This window comes from Oryzias latipes, chromosome 17 (assembly GCF_002234675.1).
Source record: "Oryzias latipes chromosome 17, ASM223467v1".
Classification (NCBI taxonomy): domain Eukaryota; kingdom Metazoa; phylum Chordata; class Actinopteri; order Beloniformes; family Adrianichthyidae; genus Oryzias; species Oryzias latipes.
In genome coordinates, this window is record NC_019875.2 from 19,677,223 (window position 1) to 19,691,565 (window position 14,343).

The window sequence follows — 14,343 nt, forward strand, 5'->3', positions numbered from 1 at the left end:
TCCTATAACTTTAAAAGACACGCTGTGCCAAGAAAGAATCATCTCAATGCAGCAAATTAGTGTCATGTCAGCAGTGATAAAAAAGGAAAAAAAAAGAATTATTTTACCATTTGTGGTGCATCTCAGCCAGAATTTCATAAATCTAACTAATAAAAATGTAATCAGAGCTAATTAAGTGACCCTTACTGTATTTTCAAACCATCGGTTGCACTTAAATTTGCTCAAAAATAGAAAATCCGCCTTATAATCCGATAACACTCATGTATGAATTCGGGTTGGGCTTACTGACCTCAAACTGATGAGAATGATTTTGGTAAAGTACGAGGGATTGATTGTTGGAGAATTTTGGCTACCACAGTCTTGTGCCTGGCGGAGCGACACGTCCTGTCCTTCAACTGCTTGCGAATGGGATAAATAAAGTTAGTTTGCCTTTCTGTGTTTACTTTTGAAGTTACTTTTTCTTTAACCAGAGAGCCACAATGGAGAGGTAAAAGAGCCACATGTGGCTCTGTAACAACTTCTCTGATGTCTGCGGATTTCTTTTACAACCTCGGGTTGCGGGTTGAACTAGCTTATTATGTTTTGACGCGGATGTTTAACCTGCCTTTTAATCTGTTATTTATTTATGCACATATTTTGTTTTACAGATTTATCAGGAATGTAAGAAGTGGCACACAGAACCAGAATCCCTGCTTGTGGTCACAGCTTTCATCTTTGACAAGAAGATGGCGCCAGAGCTCAGATATACAACTGATGTTCTTGGGTTTTGACTATTGTGGGAACTTGTTCTGTTCCTTCAGTTTAGCATTATTGTAAATTAATATTGTGTCTTGACCTATGACAATGACCTAATTAACAAAAAATACATTGTGTGAGAAAAAAAACATCCAAGGTGCAGCACATAATTTAGTCATTTCCATGTCATCCCCTCCCTTGATCTTGTGATTTTTCCCACCTATAGTTTAATGATTGTTTATTGACTGTGACAGTAAACCCATTAGGGTTTCTTGTTTGGGAGTTTCAAGGTAAGGCAGGAAGAGAAGCAGAGGTGAAAGGTGAAGGGGTAACTCCTTCTGGAATCCAGAGGCTCTAATGGGGTCAGCAAGTGTGGGAAAAGAGGCTCTGAAGATACCTCCAAATATTGGAACGCATCTCTGAAATTTCGGCCAAGGAAAATCGCCACTTTCTGTTTTTTTGTTGATGACTTTACGACAATTAGAAGATGCATTAACTCTTGTTTTTCACTTCTGTTAAATGTGCACAGCTATGACGGCCAGGCATCTTTGTTTTATTCAAGTCCCTTTTTTTTAATTCATTTTTATACAAAATGAGACAAATACATAAAACGACAAGACAATAATTAAACAAACAGAACAAAACAGCAGCAATAAGAATAACAGATAACAGGTAAACATACAAAAGGAGAAAGAAGAGAAATAAAATAAAAAATACATATTATAAAACCCTTTTTTGCTGCATTATTTAATTCAATTTTTAATTATGGAAGACAAAATCTTGGGTACATTAAGGTATAGTACACCCACCTCTTTTTTTAATAAAAATTTAATATAATTTGTAATATTCCTTCACAGTCTCTGCCTAACTATGCAGCCACAAGGGGCCCAAGTCTGGGTCTCTGATCCTCTCAGTCCTGTTTTCTGACATTTATAGATGTGCATTGAACTTGCACAATCAAAATAGTAAAAATTGAAGCAACAAACAAAACCCAAGACAGCAGATTTTACACACACTTGCAGAGCAGGGAAGAAAAACAATTAAAGTTTTGATATTGCATTGATTTATTTGGGTTTTTGGTATTAAAAAGGTGACTTTTTTTTGCTGAGAACAATTTTTCATCAAAATATCCTTTTTTAATATTGCAAATAAGAAGAGCTTTCTTATTTTCTTATTTCTTTCTTATTTCTGGGATGTCGTAGCTTACCCAGAAACTGAAAGGCAAAGATAGGGTTACAACCAAGACAGTTCATAAATGTAAATAATCATGAAAATATCTAGATTTGGTTGACCGACCACTTGCAACAGAAACTGTTATTTATTCACCTCAAACTGAAAAGGCTGAAGGCACTATGGCACAGCCGAGCTATCCGGTCCAAACTCGATTGCACATTTCCAGCCACACTGCAGCCCTTTTCCTGGACCCCATCAAACATTCAGAGAAATACAATACAACACAACAGACATCTCTTTGTAATTAGCAACTTGGGGCCCCCTCTCCTCTCTCCTGCTAGCCATGATTAGTGAGGAGCAGCACAGAGACATTTTGCTCATCATAAATTCTACCATTCGGAATATAACAGAAAATACGTTGAGAAGGAAATAAATTCTTATTCTTAAGTAGAAGTAGTCAGCATCATCCAGTTCTTAACTTTGTATAGAATATTGATCAGAAAGTTTTAACTTTAAAGCCAGTTATATATGTTTTGTTTTAGTTTTAATCAGCCTTAGTTGCTTTGGTCTCATGACACTGATTCTGCAAAGGTAAAGATTTAATTGTTTCAGGGCCACAGTGGTCCTACTTACATGTTCTCCTTTTTCATTCTTTTTTTTTGTTTAATTTTTTTTTTTGGAAAAGAGTGGCACAGTACTCATAAGTTTAGACTTCCACCTCGAAAAAACACATTAACCCTTTACCTAAATACCCAACGGAAAGTTATTTCTGCTGCTTTTTGCCTTGGGGGAGTAATAAAACAATCAATGTTTTTAACAATACATTTTCTAAATGTGCTCAACCACTGTAACCCTTGTGCTATCCTAGGCACTTTAACGATGGGAGTTGGGTCATCTAGAGCCACTAGACAATGCGCTGAACCTTTTTTCTTCAATAGTTTGTGATCTTTACTGGTGTCCATGGATTACATGAAATCTTTCCACCTTTATCCACCTTTGTCATGGTAGGGAGAACACGTCAATGTAAGGGTGGGTTCATCTAAGATGGCACAAGGGTTAATATATATGTGGTTCTCAGCCAAACTCAGTTCCTCTACCAGAGGCCTGGGAGCTTAAAGGTCATAGCTGTTCCTAGCATTGCACTTTTCTGGACTGAGAGGTCTGAGGTCTTTCCAGGTATCTGTTGTAGCCACTCCTCCAGCTTGGGGGTTACTGCCCCGAGTGCTCCAATTACCACAGGCACCACTGTCACCTTCACTTTCCATGCTTTCTCCAGTTCTTCTCTGAGTCCCTGGTATTTCTCCAGTTTCTCATGTTCCTTCTTCCTGATGTTCCCATCGCTTGGCACTGCCACATCCACCACAACGGCTTTCGTCTGTTCTTTATTCACCACTACAATGTCTGGTTGGTTCGCCATTACCATCCTATCAGTCCTGGAAATCCCAGGATCTTTGCCTTCTCATTTTCTACCACCTTTGGATGTGTTTTCCATTTTGACCTTGGCGTTTCCAGTCCATATTCTGCATACATCTTTCTGTATTCCAGCCACTTGATTGTGGCGCTCCATGAATGCTTTACCTTTCCAGTATCTTACACCCCGCAGATATGTGCTGGATTGTTTCAGGTGCCTCTTTGCACAGCCTACACCTTGGATCTTGTCTGGTGTGGTAGATCTGAGCCTCTCTGGTGCTCAGGGCTTGATCCTGAGCTGCCAGTAATCAATCCAGGCTGTGCACAGGTTTAGCTCCTCTGAAGTCTCTACCAATGCCCTTCTGTGCGTTGCTGATGTATTGATTCATGTGCCTATTTATCTTGGCTGCAATGATGCCTGACATGAGCTTCCTCCATGTTGTGGAGGGACAAGGTTGTTGGCTGGTAGTTGGATGGGTCTGCACCCTTTGAGGGATCCTTCTGGATCATGATCGTTCACCCTTCCATTAGTCATTCGGGGTGAGTCCCATCTCTTAGCAGCAGGTTCATTTGTGCTGCCAGGCGCTAATGTCAGGGCCTGCTGCTGTCTAGTTCTTCATACCTGAGACTCTTCCTTGGGTGTCTGCCACTGTGATGGTTAATAGATTCTGTTCAGGAATTGCTACATTCAAATTTGTTTATACGTTTTTATACATAAGAGGACAACATTGGAGATTAAAGTGGGGTCACTTTTTGTCATAGCGTTGGTCGTTGGGTAAAATCCTTCACGGTACTGCCTAACTATGCAGCCACATAGGGGGCCCAAGTCTGGGTCTCCCTGCGCCTGCCCCGAGCCCGGATAAAATAACAGGTTGTGTCAGGAAGGGCATCCAGTGTAAAAATCTCTGCTAAACCACCTGTGTGAATCAGTGAAAGCTGATGGCGACCCCTGAAGGGATATACCGAAAAGAATAACATTTAGTCATAACGTTGTAGAGACAAAGTGAAAAATTACATTCTAGAGAAAAAACATTGCTCCAAGAAATAATTTTAAAATGTTTATTTGTGTGTTTATCTTGTTAATGTCTCTCTGAATGATATTTGTGGCTAAAGCCTGAATTTATTTACAGGTACGAAAATATATTTCATTTTTTGTTTTCAAGAAAAAGATGAAGAAAAGTCCCACTCCAATCACAAATTTTATCTATTTTAAGATAGTTTCCAGTGGTCTTTTAATTATGATTATGCTGTTTTTAGCTAAAATGAAAAAATCTGTCGTTTTCTCAGACATAGTTTCTACAGAGCAGCAGTAATTTATCTGAAATTTGCCTCGGAGCTGTGGGCTGAGCAACCCCTTCCTAACAACTACAAGCTTTTTTCAACTGCATTTTTTTCTTCTGCTCCTGATTCACAATTATATAAATACCGTAGTCAGAAAGGCAATTGTAATCTTAACTTTCTTTATATATGTCCTCCATCATAAGAAAAATGGTACAAAAACGTTGAAAACACCATAAAGCACTATTTTCATCAGAATGGGTCTTTAGGGTAAGTTGAGCTGAAGGGGTCGACAACATAAAATGCAGTCTTCTTTTGAAATATGCATACGACAGATCTGCAAAATGTTATATTACAGTTCAGACAAAATTTTCTTTTAGTGAATATTCATAATTTGCAACTTAAATATTGTGGAACGATGTCTAAAAATGGCAGAAACCCATTCCTGTTTGTTTCAGTGAATAAAGTGCAAACAAAGGGTCCTGTTCCTGCCGTTGAACCTCCAAATGACCTTTATGTTCCCTTATAATTATATATACATAATGGAATTCATTGTGTCCAATATGTGACGATATTTATTCTAAAGCGACTCCATAAAAAAAAGTAAAAAAAAAACAAAATGTAACTGTGTTCTAGTTAGAGTGCTGAGCAGTGGTTGAACTCCCTCTAGGAGGAGACAGAGCCAACTGGCAGATTCCACAGAGAAAGAGGTGGTTAAAGGTGATGGGGGTGGAGACCTGAGGGAATTACAGACTCAGTAGAAAACTGTAAAAAAAAAAAGGGGAGGTCATTATTACTGAGAGGGAAAGAAGAGGACAGAGAGGAGAAGAAGGAAGACAAAGATAGTGAAACACCTAATTGTTGCTTTTGGGACACTTTGGCAAGCCTCTGCATCTCTTGGACCACTTTTGCGATCAATAGGAGTCTGCATGTGCAAGTAAGCCACAGATGGACAGGAGCACCTGCTTTGGATATATGCTTGCACACTCCTTTTGCAGTAGTATATGAACAGCTTGCAGCCATCACAGGCAGAGGATGGGATTTCTTTACATCTTCCTGTCACTCGTTTTGCTCACACTCTCTCCTGTGGGAGCCCAGTGGTGGAATTTGCTCTGGGCGAACCCCAAAACAACCACAGTTTCTCCTGCTGTCCCCTATGAATCCATCACCCCTCCGGAGCTTTCCGGTACCCAGGCTGCAGCATCAGAGCAGCTGAGAAATGAGAACAAGGAGGCAGTGAGTGCAGACACTCAGGTGAAAGCTTCAGTGCTAAATCCTGTTGGGCACAGCTCAGAGACATTAGTCTCCGGCGACAAAAGTGCGCAGCTCCGGATGCTACCTGTGGACGATGTTCCAGGGGGAGGGAGCAAAAGCAGGTCCCACCACAAACCACTGAAATACTGGAAGCGTGGTGAGTGATGCAAACTGTTCAAAATCAAAAATTTCTCAGAATGTGTCACAGGGGTTGTATTAAATCATCAAAATCCATCATCTAAGCTTGTGAGAGTTAATTTCCTGATCATCCATAGAGAAATATGTATTGCATTGTTCAGATTTAACAATAATAAACTGCTGGCAACAGAAGCAACCAAACATTTCCTCAAAAACAGCAATTTCTATTCATTATATGAGTAATTCATGAATAATATAGAAATAATGGTCATTACTCAGTGGAAGGAATATAGTGTTATACTAGTTAACTAAAGAAATTCTAGCAAAAGAATGTTATGTTTAAAAAAGGTAGATTTATCCTTTTAAAACTTGTTCTGCAATGGTACCACGTTGGATGAATGAGTAGATATTGTTGTTTATTAGTTTGTTTTCTATCAAATGCTCCAAAAGAGCAGACAGTAAGTTCAGTCTTTCAAATTCAGCTGCTTTTTAGGGAGGAAATGACAGTAGTGATTGCAGATAATCAGGTTTATCTTTCTGATCCATGTTTTATCAGGTTTATCCTTGTGGAAGAGATTAAACCAGGGTTTGTTTCCTGATGAGCTTCATCCAGTGTGGGTCCTTGGGCAAGACCCTTTGCGATACTGCCTATATAACTACAAGGGGGTCCAAGTCTGGGTCCCCCTGTGCCGGTCCCTAGCCCGGATAAAATGCAGGGTTGTATCAGGAAGGTCATCAGGGGGGGACCCTAACCCTTACCCTAACGCAGGCGTAAAAATCTCTGCTTAGCCACCTGTGGTAACAGCTGAAGGTCGAAAGATGAACAACATTCTTCTGTAAACGATTATACGCCTTACTTCAAACAAGCTGATCTACCCTGCGCAAAAGTGAGAACAATCATTTCCCCTGAAAAGGGTTACAGCACACAAGTAGTGTTGTGGAGACCTGAGTGGGGAAACAAACACAAAATGAGATGAAATGTGGATGTTCTGGTGCTTGGCAACGAAAAATGGACTATGGTACAGTTATGACGCCACTATCATTTAGGCACAATTATTGTGAACAAGGGTTGGCACAATCACAGATGGCAACAAAAAAGTGAGTTGTTATCTAGAAAAAGATAGTCTAGTGGTGGATTAGGACCACGTGGTTTATTGTAAAGTGACCCAAGCAGAAGTTCATATTTATAACAGGGCATACAAAGTAAAAAAACTATAAGCTTAGGTGTGATGTGTGGCTGCTTCAGTGTATTTGCTGTAATCTTTCAAAAGCTCATGCTTGGTGCTGAGGTTTACCTCCACCCTAATGACAGCAGATAGAGCTTTAATGCAGAAGAAAACAAGCAAAAAGCTAATTGGTGGCCAGTTCTTCAAGAGTAGGGATGACCAAATCCAGGCCTCGAAGGCCAACCTCCTGCTGGTTTTCCAGAAATCCTGCTTATCTGCTGAAGTTTACCTGGATAACGTGTGTTTAGCCAATAAGGAGCTTCAATGGCAGGTTGGTTGAAAACATGTAGGACACCGGCCTACGATGCCTGGATATAGCTAAATCTGTTCTAGAGGGATTTAAGAAGCAGACAGAGAATTGTTGAAAATAGTTGTGCAAATATGCCAATATCAAACACACGTGGTTATGAACAGGAATGTGTCGTTTTGTGCTTTTCTACTTGCCTTTGCTGTGCTCAAACGAGTTTCTTTAGAAAACTGTGATTTTCCTGAGGGGCATTTGATTTTGGTTGTTTGCAATTTAAATCATGCTGAGAAGTTTTGTGTCCCATAATATCATCAATATATGGTGCACCGGATAATAAGGTGCGCCGTCAATGAACGGTCCAACTTTGAAATTAAATCCTGTTTAATGTGAATTGAACTATACAGCATCTTGCATTTTATCTTAAGTGATAAAAAGAGTCTGAGATAAATCCCTCATTTAGTCAGACTGTATCACCTGCATTCTCTAGAACTTATTTGTGATACGCGACGCGCAAGTCCCACTATAGAAGCGTGTTAGAAGTTAACCATATTAGAAGTGCTTGCCACATTTTTTTTTCTTTTTGGCAGGTTAGAAACTTTTTGAAACTTTTATTTTGACATTACTTTCCAACTTCCAACAGTGACCTCTATTAACAAGTTTAATCTGACAAGTTAATGTCAGACCAGTTTCTCATTGCTCACAAGGGAAGTGAGACTTAAAAGTGCAGCAATGAAGTTAAACTTCTGCAAATGCAATTTTCTACTTGTTGGGTTTGGTTCCTTTAAAAAACCAAGAGAACTGACCACCTTCTCCCAGTCATTACAGAAGACTGCACATCTGAGGTGGAGGTGTATGCACTTTGCTTTGTTTGTGTTTGTGCATGCTTCTTTCCTTGTACTTCCCAGCTGCCCCTTCTACTCGAAATATGTAAATCTGCAAAAAGTCCACCTTGTGGCCGAGGCGGCTCAGAGGAGCACACCCACACAAACACGCAACCCTGTAATCAAGAATGTTTCCAGTTGGACAACCTGATGAATTAGAGACCCCCAAATGTCAGCCTGTCTAAGCTGGTCTGGGTTTTGTGTGTTCAAGTGGGAGAGTCCGTTTGATGTCTGTGGATTTCTGAGTGAAGGCTTTTAGGTAAAAGAGGCCACCATGGTTGGAATGCTACAAGTTTGGCACAATGGCAGAAAGGCTCCATAGCTGAGAATCAAGACCACTTAAGCCATCCCTTCACACACCTATGTCCTTCATACCCTAATTGCCAGTAATTGTGTGAGCGTTTCTGTTTCGGAGGATTATGTCTTTGTGAGAAGAGCAGCGGGGTGAAGGTGGAGTCCACATCCAATCCAGTCAAATTAAAGCCCTGTCAGGATGAGTCGCACAAACCTCCATCTTTACTCTAATGGGCTGAATTAGTGTTATTGGTGTTTTTGTTCATGATTTCCTAAACTAAAACATGCTAAATGTTGTTATTGCCTGATCTGATATGGAAGAAACGCAAAAACATTTCCAAAATAAAGTGACTTTCTTTCATTCCACAGCATGTCTGTGGCGTGAATGTAGACGTGGACATCCTGCTGGCAATGTCATCAGCTGTGCTGGCATTCCAATCTGGAGGATGCAGACAGATTTACAAAAACATGATGGCTTCATAAAACCCGTTTAATGATGTTTTTTTAAAAACATAATGTAAAGAAAAGCACTTTGCTGTGTCTCAAGGGGGCACTGATGAGCCAAAAGCTGCTGTTTGGTGCTGTACCCTAAGCAATGAGTTAGCTTTAATGAACTATGTTTTATTATTTGAAAACAATCAGTTAGCATGTGACAGATTTGACTTTTTTTTTTGTTACTTTTCATCTCCGTAAGACTTTTAAAACCAAAAGAGAGAATAAGAAGTTAAAAAAAAGAGAAAAGGTCATAGAGCCCCTCAGCAAAAAGTAGTCTATTTAAGTGTACTGTAAGTACACAAAGTGAGGCAGTATACTTGAAGTTTAAGTTTGATATACTATCTTTATTTTGTAAAATATTTCCAATTTAGTCTGAAGAAGTATTCAGTCATTGGCGGAGCTAGAACATTTTAAATGTGGGGTTGCATGAGGGGTGGTAGAAGACTTTGGAAGGGTAACAAAAGAAGAACAGTAGAGTGGAAGGTCGTTTCAATAAGGAGAGATCTTAAAAGTGGGATTGAAAGATTTAATTGAGAAAAATGTAATTGTGACGCATTTACCTGTGAAGCATGGACAGTTCGAAGCCTTTGGGCTCTGGGCCGGAGACATCTTGCATGCTAGTGATGAACTTGGACCGAGTGAGGAGACCCCAGAGCCCAGACGCTGATGGTGGTTAAGCCGCTCCGTGCCCAACCGAAGGTCAGGAGGAGAACAGGGAGGAGGTGGAGCGGAGCAATGTCTGCCATGCGGATAAACAAACTTCATTGAATTTAAAGGCAGGAATTAGATTGTGAATGACTGTGAAGAGTGGAGACCAATTGATGACGTGAGGAGTGACGAATAAACACCCAGCATGCCTGAGATGAGGTCGATCTTCCTCATTGAAATCGCGCCAAAGCTTCACTAAATGAAAGGATCAAAAATACTTATTTCAAGCAATTTTATTTCTTAAATGCAGTGCTTTAAGCTTGATTTCTTAATTTTTGTCAATATTATACTAATATTGACTCAAAAATAGGGTGCAAGTGAGGTGGGGGGATAGCGTTCATGTACTTCTTACACTATACATGCATGATCTTTAGTACACTTGCTATGCTTAAAATTACTGCATAACCTATTCTAGTATACTTAATAAAATAAACTTCAAGTGTAATACTTTTCGCCAAGAAGCTTATTAAAAGAGAAAATACTTCAGCTACCAAAAAATATCACTTTCAATAAAAACAATCAGATAAGATTAGAAAAACCAAGAATTAAAAAAAAAGTTTCCAATTAAGTTACAGCCAAGACATTTATCCTACTGCCCAACAATGTCGCCACCTGTGTGAATTCTGTCAGTTACATACATTAGTGAGTGGCTCACCAGCTATCAGCTTCACTTTCATGTCACATGATTTGCTCAAGTAAAAAAAGCTTTCATGACACGCATCTTCATCACCCCTTCCTCCCTCTTTCTCCATTTCTTGTTCACTGTCACTTGGCATTGATCGTGTATCCTTTCCTTTGCATGTCAGAGCGAGGATCCCAGGGCCATCTAGACCTGATGGATATGGTTGGAGTCCCCCTCCCTCCCTCTGTTTCCTTCACCACAGGCCATGAGGGTTTTCCCGCGTACAACTTCGGACCTGAAGCCAACATCGGCCGACTGACTCAAACCTTTGTGCCTGGGCCCTTCTACAGAGACTTTGCTATCATAGTGACGGTGCGCAGCTGAACCCTGTAACCTCCTAAGCCTTTTTCACGCTGTTATGAAGCTCTTCAAAAGGGTCATCAAAGATTACCAGCACTTCCTGGCTTTAAGTCCTGAGCCATAGAGACTAAAGAAAATGTACAGTTGTTGCTGGATTTTGGCTTGTCTACAATTGTGTACAACAGTTTGCAAAGTTGTGAATTAGTCTATCCTAACCTCCAAGATGGTTGTTATGTTTAGCTAGAGGTAGGTTACAAATTACAGTTGTGACCTTTTATTTTTTGCTTTTGACCATTCCTGATGTCACTTAACTATTTTCACAAGTAACCCTTTAGAAAACAAAATCTTTCTATAACAATGAGAATCTGGGGTACCTAGCCTTTATTTTTCTCTTATTCTAGGTGCGTCCAGACAGCAGTAGAGGAGGTGTGCTGTTTGCGATCACGGATGCCAGTCAGAAAGTGGTGGAGCTGGGTTTAGAGCTCACTCCAGTTCATCGGGGCCACCAGAGTATCCTGCTGTACTACACTGACAAAAAGGGGTCCTCCCACAGTCACAAAGCTGCTGCATTTAGTGTCCCAGATATGACCGACCAGTGGACACGCTTCACAGTGGGACATCTTTCTTATATTTATCCATTGTAGTGACATGAGGTAGATTGATATAACCCTGACTCTTGTTTCCACAAAGTAAAACAAAATCTGTTTTTTTAAGTTGAGTGACTCCAGTAGGAAACAGGAAAAACTAGTTCAAAGATACTCAACTTAAATTGTTATTTATATATTTAAAAAAGTAGTACAACCTCACATACTGAGTGTGCATGAGGGGACAGTGGAGAGAAAGATGGCCAACTATAAAACATCTACCAGTAATTCTGTGTTTTTAAGCTTTGGTAGTTTAAATTGATTTAATTTTAGTGTAGCATCTTTCCAAGGACATAAAGCTGTGAAAAAAATGGTTCAAAAATATTTCCTCAGCTGGAAGTTAGTCAAAAAATTCCCCTTTTTTTATCTGGCAAGAATTGTGCATTAAAAAATTAAAACAAAACACAAAGTGTTGCTCCACATTCAGAAGAATGACACGATTTTTGTGGTTTTAACCAAAATTCAAACCTGCAATACCGATTGGAACGAGTCCACAGTGCAGAAAAAAACTGTAATATCCACACCACATTGTCTCAGAGTAAGTATGTATATTTGCTAAATCTATTTTTTTTTGTCAAGTTAGGTAAATTTACTAGGTAAATATGTTTTGGTTCATCTTGGAGAAGCTGCACGTAAAAAACAAGAACTTTTGGAAATTTTACAACCAAAAAAATCTGAAGAGAACCTGATAAATTCATACATTGATACTAATGAGCGACCCTTGACCTTATAAGGAGGGAAACAGCCAAAAATATCCTAAGAATATCATATAGGACAATGTAAAACATTTATATCATAATCAAATCATGTTGCAGAGGTTTTTGTTGAAGTGCAGGCTCTGAGGTCGATTTAACTGTCTGTCAGGTTGCGGTGGAGAACGATGAGGTGCATCTCTTCATGGACTGTGGGGAGGCTGAGAGGAAAACCTTCCACCGGAGTCCAGAAAAACTCACCTTCTCTCACAACTCTGGCATTTTTGTGGCGAATGCAGGAAGCACTGGACTTGAAAAGTTTGTGGTAAGCTGAAAGGTTTTTCAGTTTTCACACAAAACCTCTTAAGGAAAATAAAGTAAGTAAAATAGCACAGCTTGATTCTCTTTGTCGAGTCAGTCATTTAATTGATAAATGCGTCAAGTATTATATCCAATTAAAAACAAAATCAAAAGTCAACAGTTGACTGTTATTTTATTATATTACAATTATAAAATGCCATAGAACAACATCTACTAGCAATATCAGATGTTTATTAAATAATTTTTTAACATGAAATCTCTGCTTTTTGCAATTTATAAGGATTTCTTTTTTTAATTCAATAACATTTTTTTTGTTGTTTTTTTAAGTTATTTGAGTGAAATACGGCCAGTCACTGAACCCTGTGGTACAACAAAACTGACTGATTAGATAAATACGTAAATGGGACCTGGACCAGATTAATGTAGTTAAAATATCAATTACCATAAAAACAGAAGTTTTCCTGTGAGAAAAATCTAAATCAGCCAATTATACATTTGAATTTGTAATTTTAGCAAGTTATTTTTAATGCACCACAGTGATTCAGAAAAGATCATCTACATCAAATGTTGAAATCTCCTGACCTCTGAAACTGCATCTGGGTTTGGCTTTGAACTAAATGTTTAAGATCAGGGACAGACAGGAGGAAATAACACGAAGCCTAATTAAGGAAGGGAGATGGAGAAGTATGTTGACAAGATGAAGAGAGCAGAGGAAGAGAAGGATGGGGGAGTAAATGGATAGCAGATGTTGGCATAATACATTTCAGAAAAGGCTCAGCTGTGGTCAGACCAAAGGCTCCCGTTGCCGTGTTAGCCCCCATGAAAAGGTGGAGTTTAGGCTTTAACGATACCTCAGTTATACAACTAAAAGGACATTTTATGAAAAATGTGTGCAAAATGCTAGAGAAGGCTGAAATCTGTGATGTGTGTGCAGAGGAAGCTGAATAAACAATAATACAGCATTTTCTTGTGCATCACTGCAAATGACGGAAACGTACAAGTTGGCATTCAATCAGTGTTTCCATGGTGAGACAACACGGCCATCCTCTCCTCATTCAGCTTTGTACAATGTGGCCCGACTCTCTGAACGGGTTATTTGAAGCATGACAGCAGAATCGGTGCCTGATCTGCTCATTGCTTCTATCTGGGTCACCGTGTTTGTTGCTGTTGCAGTGTTTTCTGAGCATAAAGCCTTATTGACTGACTCTAAGGTTTTCTCCAAGTTTCATGTTGAAATCTGCCCGGTTTGCACCTGAAAGGCAAATCTGGAATCCAAGCAGTCGGCTCTTCCGAATTAAAGTGACTTTTAGACCATAGATGTTTTTTTTTAAACATATAGTGTCTGATAATACCTGATTATAACAAGTTTTGACAACCTACCCATCAAGCTTTCAGGTTAGTTCTGATCTTAAAGGAGTTGAGTAAACTAATTATTTAGTTTATCTAATTAGAAGAAACTAAGATCGAGCTCATATTTTAAGATTGAGTGCATTTTTTTTAGAAATATCTAGAAAAAGCCATAGAAATGTAGATTTCAGGTAAGTTAAGAGAAAAGTGTTCAAACTTGTTTTTATTTGTTCTTTAAGAGAAACTCATGTTTTTAGTGTGGAAACTGCAAAAAAAATATTAATAATACTAACAATATCTTATTTTTGCTCCAAATCATCACAAATATGGTTACTGCAATTAAAATATTGAAAAATAAACATGTTTATTATTTATTGTCCTCTTTATATTTTAATGATGAAGTCCAAGCTTAAAATGTAGAGACGTTTAAGTATACAATATTTTCGTAATTAAAAGTACTACATGCTTTCTTACTTCAATATTTTAATGTATTCCTACCAGAAAATGTAAAAATATCA

The 14,343-nt window shown here is 38.9% G+C and overlaps 1 protein-coding gene across 4 annotated transcripts in view; it reads left to right on the forward strand.

The window, feature by feature from the left end:
* The window catches only part of LOC101169641 (collagen alpha-1(XV) chain), a 60,993-nt gene that overhangs the window by 13,822 nt on the left and 32,828 nt on the right, over positions 1 to 14,343 (forward strand). For 3 of the 4 annotated variants that reach the window (XM_011486582.3, XM_023964777.1, XM_023964778.1), the window contains exons 1-4: positions 4,630 to 6,007; positions 10,646 to 10,833; positions 11,223 to 11,432; positions 12,330 to 12,482. In XM_011486582.3, coding sequence (XP_011484884.1) covers positions 5,632 to 6,007; positions 10,646 to 10,833; positions 11,223 to 11,432; positions 12,330 to 12,482 — 927 coding nt within the window. In that variant the 5' untranslated portion in view covers positions 4,630 to 5,631. Of the gene's footprint in view, positions 1 to 4,629; positions 6,008 to 10,645; positions 10,834 to 11,222; positions 11,433 to 12,329; positions 12,483 to 14,343 lie in introns of those variants that run through there. The other variant, XM_023964779.1, reaches the window with a different exon arrangement.